At 39.7% G+C, this 27325-nt stretch overlaps 1 protein-coding gene across 1 annotated transcript in view; it reads left to right on the forward strand.

The window, feature by feature from the left end:
- Nucleotides 1–27325, forward strand: part of grm3 (glutamate receptor, metabotropic 3) — a 262901-nt gene that overhangs the window by 229160 nt on the left and 6416 nt on the right. Inside the window, exons 4-5 of the mRNA XM_028815001.2 lie at nt 20540–21603; nt 26060–26234. Of these exons, the coding sequence (XP_028670834.1) occupies nt 20540–21603; nt 26060–26234 (1239 nt within the window). The remainder of the gene's footprint in view (nt 1–20539; nt 21604–26059; nt 26235–27325) is intronic.

Consider the following 27325-nt stretch of genomic DNA (forward strand, 5'->3'; position numbering starts at 1 on the left):
GTCCTCAAAAATTAATGTGACGTGTGCACGAGTTGCAGTACCAGCAAAAGTTGGGGAGCACAGTGTGATCAAATCGGAACGTGACATCAGAGTCTCTGTTTACTATCTACTTGTGACAGAAGCCGATTCAACAGGATCGATGTGTGTGTTGTTGAATGGTTTGCTGTGGTGAAGCAAAATGCCGACATATAAATGCATTCATGGTGCTTTTATATTTAAGCGTCGCATATTTCCCAACATAATTACATGATACATACCATATTCTCTGCCATCTTTTTTTTTTTTTTTTTATTTTGCACCACAGAAAAAAAAATTAAGGATACAGTGAAAAGTTCTATTTTGTGATTAAAGTGGAAATTTCGGCTTTAATCTCGAAATGTCTACTTTAATCTTGTAGTTTATTTTGTCATTAAAGTAGACAGTTGTAAACGTCATCTTAAACCGACCCAGTTGTTAATCGGTACCTGCTTCTGGGGCTTCCTCCTGCATTCACAGCAGCAGCAAGCAGCAATTGTCACACAGAACACACTAAATTTATGATATTCCAGCTCTCTGTACATTTATAATCCTTAGATTTATACTTGATATCACTTTCATGATGAAATGCATTAAAGTATGTATATTATATTTTATACATAAGTCTTTAACTTTGTTTAAATAATGAATACTCTTAATAATTACACATGTGGTGGTGACACGGTTGCAGAGTGGTAGCACTGCTGCCTCACAGAGAGTCACGTTGCTGGTGTTCCCTGCCTGGAGTTTGCATGTTTTTCCTGGTGGGTTTCCTAAGTGTGCTCCAGTTTCCTTTCCAAGGACATGCAGGTTTTGGGGATTTGGTGATGCTAAAATGACGCTAGTGTATGTGTGTGCTTGTATTCACCTTGAGATGAGCTGATGCCCCGTCCAGAGATTGTATCTCTCTCGTGCCCGATGCATGCTGGAGTTGGTGCATCCCTGGATTGAAGAATGTAATCATTAAACATCCTTTTCAGAGATTTTGTGGCTAGGTGTCCTCGGAATTTAATGGGTGTTTCAGGCAATACACAACACAGGGAAGCCAAACGTTGTTTTCTCTCCATGATGATATTTCGCACTACCACCTGGGGGAATCTTCCAGATTTACATAAAGTACATGTGCAAGTGTAAACATTGCAAACATTACAGGTATAAACCTGGCCTTATCTAGGTAAGGAGTGAAAGACTGCAGTGGTTAATGTATATTAGAAATCTTTTTTTCAATTGATTTTATTAAAAGCAAGTCAAGTCAAGCTTAACAAAAGTAAATTTAACCCCCACCCAACAGAAAGTGACGAAGGCCAACAGCCAGAGTAAAACTTGGAGAGTAGTAAAGAGGAAAGAAAATCCTTTTCCCCAGTATAAAAGCTTATTCTAAAATGTTATTGATTAGATCCTGCCAGGTTTTAAAAAGTTTTGAACAGATTCCCTAAGTGTGAATTTCATGTATATAACATCAGTTACCCACTGACTTACGTAAAAGAGGTGGGCTAAGATTCTTCCAGTTGAGCAGCATAAGTCTATGTGCCAGTAGTAAAGTAAAGGCAATCACAGTTTGTTTGTCCTTCTCCACTTTAAGCCCAACTGGAAGTACACCAAACACAGCTGTTAATGGGTTAGGAGGGATTGTGACACCAAGGCTGTCTGAAAGGCATTTAAAGATTTTGGTCCAGAATGATGTTGGTTTGGTGCAGGCTCAAAACATGTTGCTCAGTGAGGCTGGAGCTCGATTGCAAAGTTCACACGTTGGATCCTGCCTTGAAAATATTTTTGACAATTTTATAAGAGATCGATGAACTCGATAAAATATTTTAAGTTGAATAATTGTATGCTTTGCCGCATATAGAGCTACAGAGTATTCTGTGTATGACTGCCTTCTTTTTCCATATGTACTTATAAATCTAAAAAGGAATGATGCTCTTTTTGTATGGAGATATTTAGTTTAACAAATATTTAAGAATAGAGCAAATGGTGTTGACACATAATGGTTTAGCTGGTTTCTCCTTCTATTCATTCATCCATCACTAACCCAGTTAACCCAGTTTGAGGTCACCTATACCACCTATACCAGAAATAATCCAGGGTGCATTGCTACTCACATTGATGTACAAATCCACACTCACTCATCTAAGAGTGCCCAAGTAAAACTAATGCACATGATTTAGGAGTTTTGAAGAAAAACTGAAGCACCTGGAGAAAAACATCACACAGTTGTAAGAAGAACTTGTAGACCCCTGCTGAAGCTAGCAGTCAACATATGAAGCAGCTGCACTAACCATTGCACCACCATGCAGCTCTGAAACTAGTTAATATGGAAACATACCAAAGTGCAGAAGTTATCTTTGAATGCGACCAGCAGGCAGTATTGTGAGGCATAATACAGCTTTGGAAAATTTGGTGACCCAATGGATGCTTGTAGATATTTCACTAAAGTGGGCTAAGTGTGGAACTTATAGGACAGCACTGTAGATTTGTATGAACAATAATAATTAATAATTCATTACATTTACACACCAATTTCCTAACCTGTTTAAAGCATTTTACATAGACAGTGAGGATCCACTTTAACCACCATCAATGTGGAGATATGCTGGGTATATTGGGAAAAGGATGCTAAGGATAGAGCTGCCAGGCAAGAGGAAAAGAGGAAGGCCTAAGAGAAGGTTTATGGATGTGGTGAGAGACAACATGCAGGTGATGAGTGTAACAGAACAAGATGTAGAAGACCGGAAGATATGGAAAAAGATGATTTGCTGTGGGAATCCCTAACTGGAGCAGCCAAAAGAAGGTGAAGAAGAATGTGGAGCATCCACTTGCATGATGCGATGGCAGCCCTTCTTTCCCCTTGTATTCTCACCACACATTAGCTACTAGATGGCAAAGGGGTGAGAGAGATAGTCACCCAATAAGTGGCTACTATCACGACTGGATATGAAACAACATGAAGGATTAAAGCCATTACAACATACTGTAGGACTTCTGGTATTTCAAAATAATCTTGCAGGCATCCAAAAAGCACAGTTCAGTCCTGAAGAAGTATGAAGTTTTAACGGCTGTTGTGGAATCAGTATCTAAAGAAGTGGGAATCTTGTTAATAATAAGGTGAAGAAACTGAGTTGTAACAACATGGTACAGGGATTCTTGGTTGAAAATAAAAAGAAACATAAGGTCAGCAATACAGACAGGTCAAGAGGAACATAACAATAAGGATGGCATCACATTGCAAACCTCAGATTCACTTTGGGTTGGGGAGCATGTCAAAAATTGGGGGTGACTGATTACACAGTCCCCTTATGTCTTTTTGTCACAGTTTCTAATCTCATGTTTAGCCTCAAACATACCACAATGTGCCTTCATCTTGTCACCTGATCAATGGAAGCACACCATAATAAGCTGTAATCTCAGTCCATCCATCTTGATACAAGAAACATGAAACATCAAAATGGGCATCCCCTCCATTTCCAAAATGTTGTCACTGTTTATGAGCCTTGTGTGCCTTGTACAGTACTTCTGGTTAAGCATGCAATGGTTGTTACATCTGGCAGCTATAACAGCCCATATTGTGACTCTGTAGGTTGTAGTGGATCCAGTTTGAGTCTGTAGTAGTGAGTTGAAACGGCTGCCACACTAAACAACTGCTGGAAATATTATGTAAGTGATAGCTGCAAATGACCATTACTGGAAAAAGGTTGGTAGTGCCATGCCAGCTTTAGTAAATAACAGACAGAAGAGACAGACTAATCATCTTTGTTATCTACTTCCCCATCCAAAAAGCTACAATTAATAATTGCTAGCATTTGTTTTTTCTATGGAAATGTGTGGCAGGCAGCTGGCGTCCAAGCCCAGCTGGGACGCCCCTGCACACTATATTCAGGGGGAGCAGCCCTGAACAGTGCAATACCTCCCCCTGGACGCTAGATGGCCGCCCCCTAGGGTGGAGCAGTGCCTCGGTTTCCCACAGGGCTCCCTGGGAATTGGAGTCGGGTGCAGCCCTGTTGGGTCCCACAGGCACCGCCAGGGGGTGCTGTGTTTGGGACTCCTGAGCCCGTGTGGGCAGTAGATTCATCACACCCGGAAGTGCAGCCGGAACTCGGTGATGAAGCACCTGGAGCACTTCCGAGTAAACTATAAAAGGAGCCAGCGACCACCACTCAGCGACCAGAGTCAGGTGGGAGGAGGACAAAGCTTGGTGAGGAGTGGTGATGGAAGAAAAGAGTGTGGTATGCTGGTGCTATACTGTTATTGGGACTGTGTTGTGGCTAGAGGGATTACGGGGAAGATGTGCCCTCCAGCTGAAGAAAAATAAAACTTTATTTATTTTTATACGTGCCTCCGGGTGAATCTGTGTCGGGTCAGGCACAATATAGTGCCTTTACTTACAAAGGCTAGTCAAACCTTTAATGCAACACCATCTCTGTGCAAGTCACTGTTGTGGTCGCACACAGAACAAAGGGCTGGATTAAGGCTGACAAGAAATCCATCCAGGGTTTAGTAGCGGCAAGAAGGCCTCACTACGTCAGTGCCGATATCATTCATTAATTCCTTTCTCATATTTCCTTTTCTGTGATACACTACAGACATCTGAAAGTTGGATATTTTGTAACTTGTAACCACTGATAGTGAAGTCCTTCAGAAGTTTTCACATCAACCACCATACATTGATTTATGGTTTTCGCCATTTTGTACAGCGTTATTTCTGTACATCCATTGAGATACGGGGCATCTTTGACGCACTACCAGCTAAATTATTCACAACTGTGATTTTTCAGTAACCTGTCTCAACAAAGCTTCCCAGTAATGTAGTTTCATCATCAGTCTTCTGTCTCATCCGTCAGTTTATCTATTCCAAGTTAGCCATTTGCAGATCTTCCATAATCTGAGAGGATTATTTGTTTTTTACTTTTTTTAAAGATTTTTATTAACTTTATAGACTTTTTTATTCTTTCAATGTACTGAAGCCTTTACTTGTGACAAAGTGGTGAATAATATCCCAAATATTCAGTGCTCTTTATATTATTTAAAGCAATTCAGACTTTTATTACTGCAGAATATGACCATTGTCTGTCGAATCACATTAATAGGGCATTGGCTAGCTGTATTGTAGCATATACTGCTCCAGTTGATTTCTAGTGGTTGAGGTCTGAAACTCCTGCTGTGCTTAGCGAGGTGCTCTTAACTTTACAGTGGGAAAGAGCTTGTGTTAACAAAAAAAAAATGTGGTTTGTGTTTACGGCATGGGTATTCGGCATTAAGGGCTTCACTGTAAGGGTGGTAAAGCGTGCGCCAGCCGAGAATGCTGCTGCATTCTAATGAAATCTTTATGTGTGCTGGGATTACACTGAAAAATGCACATACACACATAGGCCACTTTTAAATTGAAGATCTGGACAAGTAATGTGTGAACTGAGATATTTTTATGTAGGTTAGAAAACATAGAAAAAAATGACAAAACATAATCTATCTATCTATCTATCTATCTATCTATCTATCTATCTATCTATCTATCTATCTATCTATCTATCTATCTATCTATCTATCTATCTATCTATAAATAATACACTGATTTTTATAATCATCTATCTATCTATCTATCTATCTATCTATCTATCTATCTATCTATCTATCTATCTATCTATCTATCATAAAGTTATTGCCTCTCTTGTTCTGTAATAAAAGTATTATCAATTATGTATCCTAGCAACATACTGAAAAATTCTCTAAGGCTGGCAGAAGTATGAGCTGCTCTTTCTGGAATATAAATTTAAATTACAAAAGGATTATAATTTGAATGCTAATGTTAAAAATAAGATGGAACACTCCAGCTCTATATTTTGCCTATCATGATAATTATTGAAGCATTCCTCTGCACGAAGGATACCCTTGTAGGCACCATCTATGGTAGAAAGTTATTATGAATAGTGAAATGTCCCTAAACAACACATTGCCTTTAAACTACAGCTAACTTGACTTTGCCACTCTTCAGTAACACAGTTTTACCATAGGCATTTACATCAACAGCTGTAAATAGAGTGTACTGCTATTTTGTGGACAACTCCTCATCCACATATGAGTCTACAGCAGATGCAGACATCTGACCTTGTAGAAGTTCAAAGCAGCATTACGCTATTTCATGAAAATCACAGTTAGCCAAGCAAGAGCTGCACATAAGAAGATACGTGGAGCAGATTAAGGTAGAGTGATAGTATAGGAGAGTCACCTCTACCTTTTTCTCATGCCACCATAGTGGGCAATTCATTGGAAGCGGTGTGTTTTGCTTTTTCTCATGCTACAGTATGTAAGACGGAGCAATTGTATAAGAGGAAAATGTCCTATTCTCTCTCGTGTCTAAGTGCGCCATGTTAAGTGAGATGGAGTAAGCATATAGAAGGACCGAGTCTCAGTTCTTCTCACACCACTGCATGCAGCAACGAGCATGTTACTCTTCTTGTGCCGTGCCAATTTAAGTTTTTTACACTCTTCTTTAAGTTCTGCCCCAGTCCATGTAAAGTTGAATTTGTGGAAGTTTGAGGTAGGGAAGTATGAGAATATGTGATTCAATGCTTTCTATGTTGAACTGGTACCTGTTCCATAGCTGGACCCTACTTTGTACCCCATTTTATGGCCCCCTGTGACCCTCTGCTTGGATCAAATAAAAAGTGGCTGAGTGTTTTTGTACTATAAAGGAGAGCAAAGTATCTTGAAAAACAAGATGCCGTTAATTTGGAGGTTTGCACTTAGGAGCCAGTGAATCAATGATTCAGTATTTGTATTGTTTTAATATATTCTATTAATTTTAATGAATGCATTGCAATGATATTTTAACATACTGTATTCATTTTAAGGATTGTATTGCAATGTTAATATCTGCTTGACTGGTTATGAAATTTGAGAGGAACCTGCAAAAGGTTCCTGGAGCAGAAGTTGCAGAATAACAACATAAAGGAAGTGTGGGATGGGATGAAGATCATCACTGGCTGCAGCTCGAAGTGGGGTGCCACCATCGAGAGAGACGTGAAGAGAGCAAACCAAATGAACAACTTCTTCAACAGGTTTGACCACCCTAACCCACTCTCACTCTCACCTCGGAGTACTACACCCTCCACACATCCTTCTGCTGATACAGTAATCCCTCACTTATCGCGGGAGATAGGTTCCAAGGCCGACCGCGATAACTGAATTTCCGCGAAGTAGGGACACTATATTTATTTAATTATTTAACGTGTATTTGGACGTTTTTAAACCCTCCCTGTATTGTTTACAACCCACCATTTACTCTATTAAAAACAGGGACAACTGCTAAGCAATATGAAATCGGTAGATAAGTTTACACTTACTGCATAGCGAAGTACACGTAGCAGCTTGTAGGCGGTCATGACGTCGTCCACCTTGTTGCAAAGATTCCTAAAGCAGATTCCATCCAGACTACTGCCTTATCACGTCCACTTGCAACTCGTTTTGCACCCTGGTTAAAGGACACTGCGGCCGTAGATCTTATATGCTTTTCCTCCTTTTTAAATAAAAAGAATCGATGTCCTGCAGCGGTGTAGCTGTTCCCTTCCTTCAACATATCCAAATCTTTTACCTTTTCTGCAATCATTTGCATCTTCTGTTGGTGCTTGGACACGTCCCCTGAAGCATTAGCACATTAATGATGAATGAGTGAGATGAGACTTCCTGGTTAATGCAACACTCCGTCGCTGAGCCAATCAGCAGCACACAGGAACTTAACTGCGTGCTCTGATTGGTAGCTTCTCAGCCATCCGCCAATAGCATCTCTTGTATGAAATCAACTGGGCAAACCAACTGAGGAAGCAAGTAAAAAGACCCATTGTCTGCAGAAACCCACGAAGCAGCGAAAAATCCGCGTTATGTATTTAGATATGCTTACATATAAAATCCGCGAAGTCGTGAATCCGCGAAAAGTGAACCGCGAAGTAGCGAGGGATTACTGTACCAGCATAGGAGAGACATCCCCACCCATAATTACAACAGCGCAGGTCAGCAGAGAGCTGAGGAGACTTCGTGCCAGCAAAGCAGCAGGTCCAGATGGAGTATCGCCACGACTGCTGAAGGTCTGTGCATCGGAGCTGGGGGGTCCTCTACAGCGCATCTTCAACCTGAGCCTGGAACAGGGGAGAGTCCCGAGGCTTTGGAAAACATCTTGCATCACCCCAGTCCCAAAGGTATCACATCCTAGTGAGCTGAATGACTTCTGGCCTGTTGCTCTGACATCACATGTGAAGGCGACCATGGAGAGGCTGCTGCTTCACCACCTTAGGCCACAGGTTCAACACGCCCTTGACCCTCTGCAGTTTGCATATCAGGAGAAGGTGGGAGCGGAGGATGCCATCATCTATATGCTACACTGATCCCTCTTCCACTTAGACAGAGGCAGTGGTGCTGTAAGAATTATGTTTCTAGACTTCTCCAGACTTCTAGACAATCCAACCTCTGCTCCTTAGGGACAAGCTGACAGAGATGGGAGTTGATTCATACCTGGTGGCATGGATCGTGGACTATCTTAAAGACAGACCTCAGTATGTGCATCTTGGGAACTGCACGTCTGACATTGTGGTCAGCAACACAGGAGCGCCACAGGGGACTGTACTTTCTCCGGTCCTGTTCAGCCTATATACATCGGACTTCCAATACAACTCGGAGTCCTGCCACGTGCAAAAGTTCGCTGATGACACTGCTATCGTGGGCTGCATCAGGAGTGGGCTGGAGGAGGAGTATAGGGACCTAATCAATGACTTTGTTAAATGGTGCGACTCAAACCACCTACAACTGAACACCAGCAAAACCAAGGAGCTGGTGGTGGATTTTAGGAGGCCCAGACCCCTCATGGACCCCATGATCATCAAAGGTGACTGTGTGCAGATGGTGCAGACCTATAAATACCTGGGAGTGCAGCTGGATGATAAATTAGACTGGACTGCCAATACTGATGCTCTGTGTAAGAAAGGACAGAGCCGGTTATACTTCCTTAGAAGGCTGGCGTCCTTCAACATCTGCAATAAACGTTAACATTATACAAAGTTATTGTCTGTTTTTTTTTACGTGCATTATTATCAATCTTTAATTTAATATTGTTTATTGTATCAGTATGCTGCTGCTGGAGAATGTGAATTTCCCATTGGGATTAATAAAGTATCTATCTATCTATCTATCTATCTATCTATCTATCTATCTATCTATCTATCTATCTATCTATCTATCTATCTATCTATCTATCTATCTATCTATCTATCTATCTATCTATCTATCTATCTATCTATCTATCTATCTAAAAGTGCTCAGTTTAGATGCAGTTTAGGTGGATTGGCCATGCTAAAATTGGTCGTAGTGTGTGTGAAGGCATGTGTGTGTGCGTGTGTGTGTGTGTGTTCACCCTGTGATAGACAGGTGAATTGTCCAGAAATTGTTCCTACCCTTGCACCCTGTGCTTGCTGGGATAGGCTCGAGCCCTAACCTATTGACCCTTCCCTGTGTAAGTGAACTTAGAAAATGGTATGGTTTGGTAATTGTCAGAAAAGAAAATGGCTGCCATAAATTCACAACAATGCCCATACAAATAAACTGGTGAGCATTTGATTAGTAGGTCAGTCTTATAACTGATACATTCAAATTTAACCAATTTAGTGGGAGCAGGAGATAAATGAAGGCAATTAAGAGGTATAGCTGATGTGGGCCTGAAAATCAGAGTGCTGATAATCATGTTATGCAATTTATGCCCTCGAAAAGTATGCCATGGGACATGACTTTAAGTTAAAACCCTCCACCATAAGGTGATTGAGGTAACACTTTTTATGGCATGTGATATTCAGTATTCGTCCCCAAAGTCCTTTGATATGATCTAATTAGCCATTCCTCTTCAAACACCATCAGTTGCCTGTTAGTCTCTGCTTTACTCTGGCAAGGCTTTCAAAGCACATTGACTTAATGCTCAAGATGCTTACCCGAGGTCAGCTTTGTGTGGCATGCTTGGGGTTGAGCAACAACTGGGAAATCTGTATTTACGCACATAACATAATAAAAAAATGTGTTTATCAGGAAGTGTTGTACTATAATGCCTTACCTGATCACTCTATGTGTTCTAAAAAATCTGGTTACAATACTTTACTTTGAATATCTAAATAAAAAAATGTACAAACACACACACATATTATATATGTGGGTCAGGGTCAGTCGTTCTTCTTGAGCATTTTTTCTTGGCTATGGAGGCGGAAGGAGGGCACAATGTTAGCGCCAGCGCCCCATCTCATACCGGGGTGGAACTTCTTACCATACCAGAGCCAGGAAGGTGGTCCCCAGATGCACATGCATAACTATATACAGTATATCTACTATATAATAAAACACTAAGGTCCGTGCAGCCAGCCCCAAATAGCAATCTGATCGCTCAGTTTGGCTTTGGTGATGTGACAAAAGAGGAAGTGCCAATATGAGATGCACGGGGAGCAGTAGCGGTGTACAAGCCAAACTGAGAGAGTTGCTTTCAAAGATGGCAAGTATAAAAGCGGACAGGATGTGAGAAAGATGCCTTGAAAATAATGAGAATCTGAGAAGCGGGCTTTACAGGAATGCACTTGAGAGAGGGAGCACCAGTGAAGTGATGTTCACACAGGCAAGTACAAAGGAAGGGTGCTGACACCATGTCTAGTGTAATATACTGTATGTACATACATATTGACTCTGCAAGGAGGAAGTTAAAGATTGGTCTGCCACACCTCATATAATTGTAGCAACTTGCAACAACTATACAACTGAAAATAACAGCAAAAATAAAGAAAAGCAATGCTCACTATTGCAGGGGCTCTTTACAGTGAGGCTACTGAAGGCTGCTGAGTTTGATTCCTTCAGTTGCTGGGTACAGACTGACTACCTACTTCTGGTGGGAGACACAATTTTATGTCTGCAGGGTTTCATGGTCACTCTGGAATTATTAGAAAGATTAGAATGCGTGCTACCACATAACCCATCACTGTTTCATTTAGCGATTCAAGGTTCCCGGTCCAGTCTGCTCCCCTTCTTGCACTTGTGTGACTATATGTATGAATGTATGTACGTACCTGAGGGCAAAGGTAAAACTTTGAGTTGTGTGTAGATAAGACCACCTCAGACTTTATTGCTAAATTTCAATCCCAAAATGTAAAAACAGAAGGCACTATAGAATTTCTTTAAAAAGCATTTGTAATTCAGTTATCAAATACTATTTACAAAAGGCTGTTATATATGCACCGCATAGCTACTTGAGCTGGTTTTTATGTATATATATATATAATATCAGTGCCATCTTTAGCGAGCAGAGTTATAAAGTGCTTCACACAGGAAATAGAAGGACTCGGCCAATGTACTGAATATACACAGAGGAGAAGTGAATACATTCACTTCAATAAAGCCACAAAGTGTAAAACAATAAATCAAAAACTGCATTCTTAAAGAGAGTTTACCAATGTGTGCTACAGCATAACTTTCTTCTTCAAAGAAGATTAATAACTAATAACTTTAGTGAAATTTTTAAAATATTTTTATATTTCAAGAAATTGTATCCAGTACTGTAAATATCTAAAACTATAAAAGGAATTTCTGGAGTGCCTCCCTTAATTCAGAAATACAACATTGCCACCTAGTGGTCAATTCTAAAACTGCAGTAAAAATAACCATCCATGTTTCTATATAAAGTAAAATCCATAGCTGTATAGAGGTGTATGCCATAGTTGCTGAGCTTGAACACAATCACTTCATCACACAGTGTGCATGCTGTAGTCATGGTGGTCCAGTTCGAGTCATTGATCAAACTAACACACTCATCTTTGGAAGGTAGGAAGATAATTGGAATACTCAAAGAAATGTCTTCTCGTTGCTTTAACAATACCTTGCTAATCACTGTCTTTTGGGGAAGTCAGTAGATTGAAAAATTATTGGCATGTTAAATTCATGAGTATAATAATGTGCAGTTTTAACCACCCTGTACTTTCTATTCATTTATTGTATGACATTTGGAAGACCAGAACTTTTCCCATGTATTTTACTGAAATTTATTCACATTTGAATATGTGAAAATAGTGATTCACAGCAGGCCTTCACATTAATGTCAAGAGTGTAGATTAACATTTCACCGATGCAGAACAAATCTGTATTTCATATGCTTTAAGCAGCAGCCACTGAAGTTGTGGCATTTAAACATATTTGCATTAGTTGGTTTAAAAAATATACAGTTAAACAGATAGATAGATAGATAGATAGATAGATAGATAGATAGATAGATAGATAGATAGATAGATAGATAGATAGATAGATAGATAGATAGATAGATAGATAGATAGATAGATAGATAGATACTTTATTAATCCCAAGGGGAACTACAAATACTTGTATATCTTCTTTTTTTTTGGGGGGGGGGGGGGGGACCAGAGGGGAGATTAAATAGCAGAACAAAATGTAAGACTTTGTCCTCACCACAACACCACAAACCTATTATATTGCCCTGTAACGGCTTGAGGACATGAAGATATATTCATAGGATTTCCATCCATCCATCCATTGTCAAACCCGCTGAATCCGAACACAGGGTCACGGGGGTCTGCCGGTGCCAATCCCAGCCAACACAGGGCACAAGGCAGGAACCAATCCCGGGCTGGGTGCCAACACACCGCAGGACACACACAAACACACCCACACACCACGCACACACTAGGGCCAATTTAGAATCGCCAATCCACCTAACCAGCATGTCTTTGGACTGTGGGAGGAAACCCACGCAGACACAGGGAGAACATGCAAACTCCACGCAGGGAGGACCCGGGAAGCGAACCCACTGAGAGGCAGCAGCGCTACCCACTGTGCCACCGTGCTGCCCTTCATAGGATTTCTCCTATTTAAATTAATGTCTGGTGTGATCCAACTAGTGTTGCTACCCATGAATTCTTCAAGCTATGTACTGCACAAGTGAAAGAAGGAATTTAAATTCTCAGTTTTGTCATTGATGTCATTTTCACCATGCACAGCGCATGGCAAAAACGTAGCTGAGCGCCAGCAGCACGCAGGGATGTGCCTTTGTGTTATTTTCACTGAGATGATGCATCACTTATACACCTACCTGAGCTGACCTGACATAACCAACCCTAACCTAACCTAACCTAACTTCAAGCAACCTAATCTGACATTAGCATAATACATACATCACATGAATGAATAAAATTATTGAAGTACAGTAAACATAATACATGAATAACAATGTTAATACTGTAAAATGGCCACTTGCAATTCAATTCAATTTCATTTATTGTATCTTTGTGGAAGCTCCATAGTTAAAGCACAGCGACATTAGTCGGGACATTGTTAACCGAGTCATGATCGTAGTGAGCTTTCCTATGGATAAAATACAGTAATGTGCACAGTGGTGTGTTTTGGTGTGTGTTCAGTTGGAAAATACACTGCATGTCACATTTTTAAAAAATGCACTTCACCTCCAAAGTGATGTGAACAAGAATTCTAAATAGAACTGATTTAACTGGTTTTGCAGGTGTTTACTGGCATTAAGCAGCTGCAGACAAAAAAACAACTAATTCTAATTGATATCAAGCACATGGAGGTGGAAGTTAAACCAGCTCCTATGTCAAGGAGATTGATTGGCAGAGTCCACTTGTGACACAGACTTCATCAGTTTTATTGACCTTTGAAGTCATCATCCATTACTGAACCTGTTTAATCCAGTTCAGAGAAGTAGGAAAGGCCAAGGCAGGAGCCTATTCTGGACACCTTCATTGATTTACACATGACTATCCAAGAGTTACAAGTTAATCTTAGTCTTTGGAAGGCAGAGGGAAGACATACACACACTCAAGTAGAAGGAGCAGACTTCACACGCAAGCAGTGACTGGGCTGTAACTCAACGTCAGGATTCTGGAACTGGTAGACAGCAGTGCTCATCTCTTTCTCACTTTGTCTCCACTGACCAACCTCAGTTATTTCAGTACGAGGTTGAGGGACACCAAAGGTTATCCTTGTGGAAGGGGGTAACCAGCCCTAGATGGACCTCCAGGCCAGCACAGGATTTCAAGTTATTCTAGCATATTGCAAAGAGAAATATTGAAGGTCAACTTCAACTTCACAGGTAATTCTTTAGGTGCTGATTCACAGTTTACCATACACAGCACACAGAGATTATTATGAAAACAGAAACTTTCTTGTCTAAAAGAAACCCTCTGCTGATTTTGAATGCAGTCTTAGATGTGGTCTTGAACTGACATTTCACTCTCAGAGATCCCCAGGAACTAAAACATTGCTTGCTGTGTCAGGCCATCCAAGAGCTACTGGAGGCCTTTCGTTTATCAAGTGATATTTCCAACAGACTCCTGAGAAGGATGTGCACATGTAGCTGGGAGTTGTGGGACTTTCATTGGCCTTTCAACACTGAATCCGCTAATGTTGTTTTTGTGCTGTCAGTGTAGTGTGCTTAAGTGCCGTGTATGTTAGCTAAAACTGAACCACTAGACAATCAGAGGTGATTTTCAGCAATACAGCCTTGACTGCAAGTCACATAAGGCACAGGCTCCTGGTATGCCAAGGTTAGGCAACTGAAGCAGCACAGCTTTTAGGAGCTGATGGAGCTACAGAATAGACTGCAGAATTCACACTGAGCACACCGCTGATTTAAGGTAATGTAGTTCTGGAGTGTAGGAGGCTTTTTTTTTGCACCTGAGAGTTAAATTGAATAAATCTATATGGCTTTTACTGGAAATAAGTAGGGTTGGAAAATGAATGAAAGACTGTCAAGAATTGGCTTCGTTCTGTGGTGTTACAACTTCACCTCATGTCTTTGTGGGTTTTCTCTGGGTACTTCAGATTCCTTTTGTTTTCCAACATGAAGAGGTTAAGGTTAATTGGCAACTCCAAACTGTCTTGGTGTAGGTGAGTCTTTAACAGAGTGCCATTGCTCTCATAGTCAGTATTTGCATTATAACTGGTCTCATTCAAGAAAGTAATAGCTTGATAGTTGAAATCTGTACATCAACATTCACACAATGTATTGATCTGCTTCCATTTTGTTTATTGTCCAGAAATGCTACTGCATAAGGTTACAAAAGACAATGCTTTAAATTCGTACCACTAGCTAAAAAAAACAAACAGAAAGAAAAGTCTTATATTTCTTTTGCATTTTTCTTGAAATAAAATACTGCAAATGAAGATGTTTTGTGCTCTTCACCCCCACCACAGCCCAATTCCCTCTTGAAATGAAACCTAAGACCACCCACTGCCAGGCCAACCTCAGACTGAACAAGCTATGCTAAAGAAAATCTCCCACAGTTTTTGCAGTTGGCATTCCTGTTATCTTCAGGGGTGATGTCACCATAACAGATATCGTCATCAAGCATTGTCCAAGTAGTTAATTCACTCTTTGTGGTACTGATGCAATGCCCATAATTTATTTCAGGAGACATAGCTTACCTTAAAATGAGTCCTATGGCCATGAGTGACCATCGATGAATGCATTAATGAGCCCTGGGTTTCAGAGGTGCAGAGTAAAGGTTTTATGACCACCAATGTTCCCTCTAACTTTTTGCACTGATGAGTGGATGTGAATAACAAATGAGCTGGCACTTAACTATTTACAATCGATTTCTTCAATTCTATTTGAATTTCTAGTGGTGTGAAGCACCACTACATGAGTTTGGGATTCTTTCATGAAGTAGCAAGCGCCGTGAAGCAACAACACACAACCGACAAGCACTTAGTCCCCTGTGGAGTATCGAGAGCCATTGGTGCATTACCAAAGGGTGATGCTGAGCAGGATGGGGAGTTAGCAGTGCGATAACAGCTGCATGGTGGCTCAGAAGTGCTGCACAGTATTCTGAAAACAGGCACACGGCTTAGAGATAACAGCTTAGAAGGAACATAGATAATTACATCTCAAAAAGTGAGTGCTCATGCAGAATTTATGTGGTGAAGAACACCAGGAAAGGAAAGACACAAAAAAGCAACTGCTGAAAGACGAATCAAGAGTCAGACTGGGGTCAGAACACCAAAAGATCAAACTGAAACAAATGTGAAAACAAAGAATAAAAGTCAGCGAAACCATAAGAGAAAGGTCCTCAATCTATTCATTCTTTTCAGATCACATTCACATAATTTTATTTGTTTTCTTTTTGATGGAAATATTTTGGAATAATTATTATTGTGCAGTCAAAAGATGGAATCACAAGGAAGCACAGTGAGCTCACACTAGATGGAGGAAAACACTGGCTGAAATTCTTCTCTCCTCAACTGGCATAAGCTAGCTAGCTAGCTAGCTAGCTAGCTAGCTAGCTAGATAGATAGATAGATAGATAGATAGATAGATAGATAGATAGATAGATAGATAGATAGATAGATAGATAGATAGATAGATAGATAGATAGATAGATACTTTATTAATCCCAAGGGGAAATTCGCATACTCCAGCAGCAGCATACTGATACAAAAAACAATATTAAATTAAAGATTGATAACAATGCAGGTAAAAACAGACAATACTTTGTATAATGTTATCTCAGTTATAATCTGCCAGAAAAAGATACATGGCAATTTAACAGTCAGATACAGTCAAACATGGGCTGTAGAGGAATAGGGTGGCAGTGGGAATGGTTTGTGATTGCACCACGATTCAGTCCTGGGTTATTTCAAGATCCTGTTTCTGTATCTCTAGATATGAAGGCTAATTTCTTGAATGATATAATATAATATAATAATATAACATAATATAATCCATCCATCCATTTTCCAACCCATCCATCCATCCATTTTCCAACCCGCTGAATCCAAACACAGGGTCACGGGGGTCTGCTGGAGCCAATCCCAGCCAACACAGGGCACAAGGCAGGGAACCAATCCTGGGCAGGGTGCCAACCCACCGCAGGACACACACAAACACACCCACACACCAAGCACACACTAGGGCCAATTTAGAATCACCATTCCTGTATGACAGTATGTACAGTGTATGTCTTTGGACTGTGGGAGGAAACCGGAGCGCCCGGAGGAAACCCACGCAGACACGGGGAGAACATGCAAACTCCACGCAGGGAGGACCCGGGAAGCGAACCCGGGTCTCCTAACTGCGAGGCAGCAGCGCTACCACTGCGCCACCGTGCCGCCCATATAATATAATATAATATAATATCCATCCATCCATTTTCCAACCCGCTGAATCCGAACACAGGGTCACGGGGGTCTGCAGGAGCCAATCCCAGCCAACACAGGGCACAAGGCAGGAAACAATCCTGGGCAGGGTGGCAACCCACCACAGATATAATATAATATAATATAATATAATATAATATAATATAATATAATATAATACAATACAGAATCACAGACTGCTAGAGACTACTCCAGCAGCACTGGGTACAAGGCCCTGCATGGAGGTCCAATTCATTGCAGAGCCCACTTATGCACACATCTATAGGGCCAGTTTAAACCCTCTGTGTAACAGGAGAACCTGAGTGTCCAGAAGAAAACTGCGACAAACATGGGCAGATAGATAGATAGATAGATAGATAGATAGATAGATAGATAGATAGATAGATAGATAGATAGATAGATAGATAGATAGATAGATAGATAGATAGATAGATAGATAGATAGATAGATAGATTCAAAAAGCCACTGCATTGTAGATAGACAGATAGATAGATACTTTATTCATCCCTTCTGGGAAATTCATGTGTCCAGTAACTCAAACACATCATTAAAAATTGTTAAAAAGCTGTCCAAAAAGAGAAGAAAATGAATGCAGCAAGCACAAACAGCAGAGGATATTTTACTTTAGTCTGCTTAAGAACTACTGGTGTAAACATTTTTATTTGCATAAAGTTCTATTCAAAAGTATGGTATCAAAGGAGGAGTAGACTTTCTAATCATGAAGAGAGAAAATTTACTTGAGTAGCCCAGATCATCTTTACACAGCAATCCAAAGAACATATGCTATGAAAATTCCTGTCAATCAATGATCCTCAAACAGATTTGGTGCAAGAAGAATTAAAAACCTTCATGACGATATACAAAATTGGTGAACAATTATGCAATAATGACTTCCAGCTGTAACATCATTAATTTGGAGCAGTTCACAGTTTGGTGGTGTTTTTTCTTTATTTTTTTGTTAGCCTATTGAATATTGTTTGAGGTATTGCAATAAAATTCATAAAACACTATATATAGACAACACTAAGTAGCTAAAATTCTGAGATTATTTTGTTAATTTACCCTTAACTGCATTGAACAAATTTCACAATGGATGGATAGATTTTTTTTATTATTTTCCTTCTTGCTAGTGTCCTGTCTTCCTATGACACTGAACATGTCTTACTAACCTGCAGGCTATGTGCACATCCACAACACTTGAGTAAACACCTCTGCTCAGGATTTTCTGCTAATGTGCTCATGATAAATTATCCCTGTCAGGTCCATGGCACAGCAGAGTATATCTGGCACTTATTCTGACCATTATAATGGAAGGTCAGAGAAAAGTAGCTGTGATATTCCCTTTCTGCAACAGAATGTGGACATGGAAGGATGCTACTCCAGCAATTACTCTGGACGGGCTGATAGGCTGGAAGTATAGGACAGTGGGTGACTGCCGGCTATGAGCAGAGTATCCCCCTGTACACTGAGCACCTGGCAGGCTCCAGTATGCACACCCACAGGGCAGCATTGGAGTTGTAGTCCCATGGGGATGCCGTGTTGGATTCTGTGTTAAAAGAAAGCCCTCCACTTGGTCCAGGGAGTCAGAGTTTGGAGAGGGGCTGGGTAACACTTGCCTGGGAAGAGTGAAAGAGAAAAGATTTGGACTGAATTGGCTTACAGTCTGAAAATAAAAATAACCTTTGGTTGAAGCCTAGATTGTCTTTGTGTAGTTGTGTCTGGGGTTAGTAACTCAGTGGCAACCCTACTACTGACCACCACAGTTTAACATACAAAGCTATGCCAAAAATATAAATATTTCTAAATTTCTTAGGAATCTAAATCTCTCATACTTTACTCTCCTAAATGCAGCAAAAGAGAAGAAAAAAGACAGGCTAATTAAAGAATGAGGCCAATTTGATATAAATGCAGCTCATTAATTGGGAAACAAAAAACTGCAACCATGGTCTGCCCATAGTAGTGAGGTTGAAGACCACTGCCACCAAGTTTGATTCAACTAATACTTCTTGTTTCTGAGGACTGTTGGCCATCGGACATTTGGAAGCAGAGAGACAGCGCCACTGAAAAGACGATCATTTATCAGTCCTGTTCATTTTGTTACAAACGCCTGGTACATTAAGGGGAATACTGCACATTTAATAATTTCTTGTGCTGATCATTACTACTGTCTGTGATATAAAACTATCTATCTATCTATCTATCTAAAAAGGTTAGCAACAGGTCAGGTAAAAGCTAATGGATGTGTATAAATTACGATTCCTGATAACCATTGCTTTTTTCAGTTATTAAGTATTGTGTAAGCTTCAGTCTTGAAAAGGCAAATTTTAATCTTAAATGTCATGTAATGCCTGGTTTCCATTTTTTCATTATTAAACATTAAATGACTTTGTTACCCTTACAGTATCTTCTGTGATTTGATACCATTTGTACTGTGCATAAAATTACATTTCTTCCAGGATTTTTATGGGATTTTTTTTCAGTATATTAACTTCAGGGGATCACAGCTTCTTTAATATATGCGTAGATGATTATTTATATTTTAATGTGTTTAATATCTCTCCTTTGGGTTATTAGTACACAATTGTGATTTAAAACATCAGGAATATTATAATTGTAATATTATGCTGCAAGTCTTTAGGTGACATTAACAGTAAAGATTATCCCCACACTTCTCTCATCATTAGTGTGATTTATTCATCCTTGTGCAGCTGTCAAAGGAGAAATATACTCTTGATTGGGTTTCTCGATTAAAATTTTAAATGGTGCATAAAATAATTTTCAAAAGGGTAACAGCGATGAGATCACAAAAGAGATCAAACGTGATGGATCAAGCTAAGTAAAAATGGGAGACTGAAATTGTGAGGTGGTTTGAAATAATAACATCAGGTCAGCCATATCTAGAATGGTGAGCTCTCCACAAACTTCTACCAAATTCTTGCTTAACAGATAATCAGGCTTCCAGGTTTTTTATTTTGTTCTCTACCCACTCCCGAGCTAGAGGGGTACAACTCCTAAATGGCTAGCTCCTCTCCCCAAGTTCAGAAAAAAATAACAAAAACATTATTATATGGCTGATATAAAATCACAACCCTGTTGTTTTAATATTTTTCTCTTTAGCAACATCATTTTAATGTATTTTCTATTTAGTATTTTAAAGGTGAGTCTCATCTCACTTTAGATGTATATTGCTGTATGTGGTTACAGATATATCAACATTATTCTGTTAATGGTTATGTTATGTTTGTGTTATAAAAAACAGAAACACTATTAAGAACGTCAAAATGCATTACAGTAGCTTCAAGAATTGTTGCTAATTACCATTCATTTTATTTTACAGCTCCCTACTGGCCTCCTGATGCAGACAATATCATAAAATTTGATAGTTTTGGAGACGGAATTGGCCGGTACAATGTGTTTAACTTCCAGAAAACATCTGGCAAATACTCTTATGTTAAGGTTGGCCAGTGGGCTGAAACCTTGTCCCTCAACACAGAGCTGATCCACTGGCCTCTCTACTCAGTCCCCACCTCGCAGTGCAGCGATCCCTGTGCAAGAAATGAAATGAAAAACATGCAGGCGGGAGACTACTGCTGCTGGATTTGTATCCCCTGCGAACCTTACGAATACCTGGCCGACGAATTTACCTGTATGGGCTGCAATCCAGGACAGTGGCCCACTGAAGACCTGACAGGTTGCTATGACTTGCCTGAAGATTACATTATGTGGGAAGATGCCTGGGCTATCGGTCCAATCACCATTGCTTGTGTTGGCTTCATTTGCACCTTTATGGTTACAGCAGTTTTCATTAAACATAACAACACACCGCTGGTTAAAGCTTCTGGCCGTGAACTTTGTTACATTTTATTGTTTGGTGTATTTATGTCCTACTGCATGACTTTTTTCTTCATAGCAAAGCCTTCTCCAGCTATTTGTACCTTGCGTCGCCTTGGCCTTGGGACATCTTTTGCTGTCTGCTATTCTGCTCTCCTCACCAAAACTAACCGTATTGCTAGAATTTTCAATGGTGTCAAGGAAGGGACCCAGAGGCCCAAATTTATTAGCCCAAGCTCGCAGGTGTTTATCTGCATGAGTCTGATATCTGTGCAGATAGTTATTGTGTCAATATGGCTTATACTGGAAGTACCTGGCACGAGACGGTTCACTCTGCCTGAAAAGAGAGAAACCGTGATACTGAAATGTAACGTCAGAGACTCTAGCATGTTAATCTCTTTGTCATATGATGTTGTGCTAGTAATTCTGTGTACTGTGTATGCTTTTAAAACTAGGAAGTGTCCAGAAAACTTTAACGAGGCAAAATTCATTGGCTTTACAATGTACACCACCTGCATCATTTGGCTGGCCTTCCTGCCAATATTTTATGTGACGTCTAGTGATTATAGGGTAAGTAGTGCATTTCTTTTGCTTCAATATTTGTGTTTTTTCTCTTAGGGATATAGAGAGTAATTCTATAGCTTCACAGTTCCAGAGCCATCGAATCAGATTCATGACCAGAAAAAAAAACCTTGCTAAGAGCCTTCACATTTTCCTTGTGTCTGTGCTGTGGATGCTTTGGTCTTTTGTCCGCATCCCTGTCACGTTAACTGGAAAGTCTAAAATGAACCTGTATAACTGAGCATGGATTTGTGAGTCAGTGGGCTTTGTGATAGAATGGAGACCTGTCCTGGATTGATCCCTTCCTTGAGCCCAATATTCATGAGAATCCATGACCCTGGTTTGGAAAAAGTGGAGTTAGAAAATGAATAAAGTTTGCTGGTGTGGTGCAGTGGACCAGTGATTGGCACTGCTGCCTTACAAATACAGAGACCTGGGCTCAGTTTCTGCATCATTACAGATGTCTGATTGTATCTTGAAAATTAACCTGCTAAGTATAGATTCTAAACTTTGTAGTCAAGTGCAGATGTGGGCAAGATTAATCCCTAATACATTCAAATCTGGCTCCTGCCTTGCACTGGTAGAGGGACTGGATTCCACTAACCTATAACGTTAAAAAATGCGCTTTTTTGGGCACAATGGTACAGTGGTAGAATAGGAAGGGAACTGAAATAAAAAAACAGAAGAGGGAAGGTTTATCTTATAGTGATATTAAGATTGAATAATGCCCCATTTCTATAAAAGGCAGAATTGTTTGATAGATCAGGTTTTATTCTTAATTTATTGTTGTGGATGCTGGATGACATGATTGACATTGACTGATGTAAATGTTGCATGCTGCTTCGCACGAGGACTGACTAAAGCTGGACAGTTTGCTTTGTTACACCTGGGCATAGACTGACACTGGAAGCCTCATCCAAAGAAGAAATCATTTGAGCTTTTATAAATTCCGGAGGGGATTAATTCAAAGTAACTACTTGTTCAAAGATATTATTGTGGACACTGGGCCATATGAGCAACATTGACAGATGTAAACACTGCTATGTTACACCCAGGCAAGGACAGACACCAGGCAGTTTTGTATCTTCTGCCCAGCGTCAGATGAACGGTGGACATTTTGTCATTTTATATATAGAGATATTTTATTATGCTCAGAAATAATGTGTGTCAGTTAGTTAATATGTCTGGTTTATTGTGTAAATTGTCTTCTTATACCTTTAGTGCCAGGGAGTAAACTCTCTGTTAAAGTTAAATATGTAAAGCGAATAAATAAGTTTACTACATTTTATGAGATACTTTAAACTAAGAATATTTCATGTATTTATAATGTTTATAATTATTATCCCCAAAAATGAGGAGCCATGGCCTCAGCGGCAAAGCCAGGGATAAAAGGGACCTTGTGTATAACAGCGTGCGTAGAATTCACACTAAAACATGGTGTACAGACAAAAGCGTAAATGTGCATATGCACAAAAAAATCCAGATGCATAAATCTGTGCGTACGCCAACTTCCATGTTCTTCCGTTCCAAAAATCTCGGTCAGCGTGAAAAGTAATGCTCGTGAACGCGCTTGTCGCTCCACCCCAGAATTACGCCTCTTTGAATATGCAAATCAATATAAATAGCCCCTTATGTTTTGAATTCTGTGAAAAGACAATGGCAAAAGCACAGGGAAAAAGAAGAATTTCAGCGAATACCAAGTAGAGGCAAGGAAAAAACTTACTATTTGTTGGTTTAAGCAGTGATATAAACAACAAAAGGAAGTTGATCAAGTGACAGAGAGGTGGAGAAACTCGAAAGTTCAAGTTCAGAAAGTCACACAGTGTCCAAAATAAATAAGAAGTGGTCAGATATCAAAGTCGCTTTAAAAATGCAAGTCGTAGCCCACTGTCTGAGTGTCATACGGAAGCGTATTAGGCTACAGAGAAAGGACACAGAATACATTACATTCATGATGTTACAGCTCTCTGAACAATTTACATACTAAGATGTATACTTGATATAATTTTTATGATGATAGAAATTAAAGCATGTATAAAACATTGAGGCACGTTGGCACAGTGGTAGCAATGAGCTGGTGCCCCTTCCAGAGATTGTTCCTGCCTCCCGCAAGATGCTTGCTGCCCCGTGCACAACCCTCAATAAAATGATTTAATACAACAGTACTGTCTCTTTCAAACGTACTAACCCGATTCCTGTCCTTCCTTTTCTTTGTCCAAGTAACCAATCGCCACACAATCAGCTATTTAATAAATGTCAAGCCATCTGTAAGCGTAAAAAGCCAATTCTTCAAAACTTTTAAGAAACATTGAAATATCTTTGTAGCACCATTGAGTCCTCGCATATTTAACAATACACATTATTTAAATGAAGTTTAAAATGTATCTGCATAATGTAATATATATACTTTAATGCATTTCATCTTTAATATGACATCAAGAGCTCCACGAAGATAGCACCTGGAAATCTAAATCGACTTAGAAGCCAGTCGTCATCATCATCTGTAAATATGCGCTCTCAATTGGATTGAATTCCTTTATTGTTATTGTATGGTACAATGAGATTCAATATGCAAGTCCTCCATGAACTTATTTTCCTATAAAATGGTAAAATAACAATAATAATAATAATAATAATAGGATAAAAAACAGTGAAAAATATACAATATGAAAGCATAAATAATAATAATAATAATAATTCATTACATTTATATAGCGCTTTTCTCAGTACTCAAAGCACTAAATGGCTGATGTTGTGCAATATTACAACTGTAATGCAACTTTACAGTGGGGTGATTGTACTTATAAGTACAAACAGTTCTACCGGGAGCACTTGATGGACTGATTGAGTGCATTTATAGCTCACGGTTTCTGAATCATGAGGTCCGTACAGAAAAGGCTCTGAAGTGTTTGCCAAATGGGAGAAGTTCAAATAGACTGTGCGCATGGCTGAGGCAGCATGTGCTAGAAGCTCTATCCCGATATTTCTCCCAACTCTTGACACAATCTGTGGTAGAGCTTTCCGATCAGCTGCTGTAGAGCTATGATTCCACACTCAGATACAGTGGGTTAAAACACTCTGAGTGGTGCACTGAGAGTAACAATGTTAAAGCAGCTATAGTATTTGGAACAGTATGGCCATTCTGTGCACCATTATATGGTTACAGGTTGATTACAATCAGATGCCTTAAACTAATAAACAATATACGGTTAATTTCAGTGTATCTATAAAGCCGCGTCAGGGATGTGGATCTAAAAAGAAACGGTAACCACACAGGAACAGTAGGACTGCTTTGACGCTGGGTGCTGCCAGTTTGCAAAACCGAGCGGAGAACTTGCATACGCCAGAGATTGAGCTGCCATGGAAATGTGAGTGGCTTTACACCAAGTTAAGTTTTTATACATCACGATGTGAGTGTAGAAACGGGCTTAGGGAACATTTTTGTGCATATGCACCATTTATAAATGAGGCCCCAGAACATATGCAGCACCTTTAATATTGCCAGTTTAAAAGAGGAGACATAGAGTACTTACATTCTGAATGCTGCTCAAAGGGCAATCTGAGAAACAAAGTTTAACTCGTTTCTGTCTTATTTACTCTCACACTTTAGGGTCAGTAAAGTTAATAGCAGGTTCCACCAAGTGTGTGTTCACACCACCCATAAGCCTTCGCAAATGGGTTGTATTGTGTCAGCTTGTATCCACTGCAGTTACCACGTAATTTTCAAATTACCATTACTTTTTGATTTAACCTCATATTTGCAATTATTTGAAATGCAGTAAACCCAGCTCTTCACACTTTTGCATAGCACAATTCAACACACCAAAAAAATTGAAGAAATGTAAAAGTATTAAATTACAGAATCCAATGGGTTATGAAAAAGAAGATGAAAACACAGCATGGCACACCATCACACTAAATGCCACTATGTGACCCATTTTTCTGTATACGAGTTAAAACAAAAAAAAACGTGGAACATTTGATTCCGTGTGATTGATCTAGCACTGAGAACCCCACATGTGTTGTCTAAGGCAAAGAACGATATGGTAGGACAAAGAGGAAGTTTCAAAAGAACTAATGTGAAATGTTGCAATAAAAATGGCATTAACTCTTGATCAGTGATGTGGGTTGGTGGACTCACTTGTTAGCAGAAAAGATGCTATAAAGTCATATTGGAGAGGGCCACTCTAAAAGTGAGATTAGATTTTGTGGGGTACTGGATAAAAGAACCAAGAGCTACACTGTGATTACTGGAGATGCTTTAAAAGAGTGAATGAATAATCACAATATTGTTTATAATTTAAGAATGTGTTTTCATCTTAAAACTATGTGCTGACTTTGTTAATGAAAAGCAATCATCTGCATATAGGTACTGCCTAATATTCTTGCATGTATAAAATATGCAACACTTGACTTTTAAGTACTTGTAGGTTTTAACTTGGAACACCATTTGTTATTTTCACAGGTCCAAATTACTACCATGTGTATTTCTGTCAGCCTCAGTGGGTTTGTAGTGCTGGGCTGTATGTTTGCCCCAAAGGTGCACATCATCATGTTTCAGCCTCAGAAGAATGTAGCAAGTCACAGACTGCATATGAACCGATTCAGCGTCAGTGGGACAGGGACCACATATTCACATTGTAAGTAGCATGCGTTCAAATTCTGATTTACATGACTACTCCAATGTACAGCTTTATTGATATCACAAATGTTTAATTATAGATTTGTGTGCGGATATTGTAATTTGACTGTTCTCTGTGAAACCCTTTTGTCTTTTTTAACAGCCTCTAGCACAGTTGTGTTCCGCCAAAGAATGTGGAGAGCCTCTAAGCTTTCATGGTGGTCACTTACTTAAGAGACAGTTAAATATTGATACTACAAAAACCAGAATATGTGCCCAGCTACAAGATTTGGAAGTTAAATGTTTTCTTCTAAACTTCACAAATGGGTGGTGTGGAGATGTGTTCAAAATTTGTCCTTACTTTAGGGAGTTTGAAATTGTTGCCAAAAATAAACAAAAAAAAGAGCTTTCTTATGACACATAAAAAAAAAGCGTTTAATTTTCCATTACACACTTGTGAGATGCTGGAGCATATTCCCCATAGCATCAAGTGCAAGAAAGGAACCAGACCAAGACAGGATCCAGTCCCTCTCCGGACACATGTAATTCAACTCAGGCCAACTACGCAAACTCTCATGTGTCCGAGATATGGGAGGATATTTGAATACGCAGAGAAGTGTCACACAGGGAAGGACAGAATGTGCACTCCACACACACAATGATCAAGCCAAGCATCAAGCAGAGGATCTTGGAGCTGTGTGGTAGTTAGTTCAGACCTCTGCACTACAATGCTTCACAACACCCTATAATAATAATTTTTAATTGTCTACTTTACATTATTGCTGCTATGCTAGGCAACACCTAACACATTCAAAAGTCTCACAACACAGTGCCTATAAAAATGTATTTAATATACAATGTTTAAGAACAAAATGTGAAAACTTCCAAAAGGGATGAATATATTTTTTGTATACAGTAAAATCCTGATTATCCGAGGTAATGTGGACTTAATGCTACCTTGGACAGCTGAAAAATTGGATAAAGCAAATGGCCTATGTAGTGATGTTGCTGCACAGAGGAGGTGGGGGCTGATAGAGAGAGCAATCAGCTGATTGTCACCAGGGAAGTGCAACGCTTTGGCCATTGGCCAGAGATGAGCTCTGCACAGCT

This window comes from Erpetoichthys calabaricus, chromosome 1 (assembly GCF_900747795.2).
Source record: "Erpetoichthys calabaricus chromosome 1, fErpCal1.3, whole genome shotgun sequence".
NCBI lineage: Eukaryota > Metazoa > Chordata > Cladistia > Polypteriformes > Polypteridae > Erpetoichthys > Erpetoichthys calabaricus.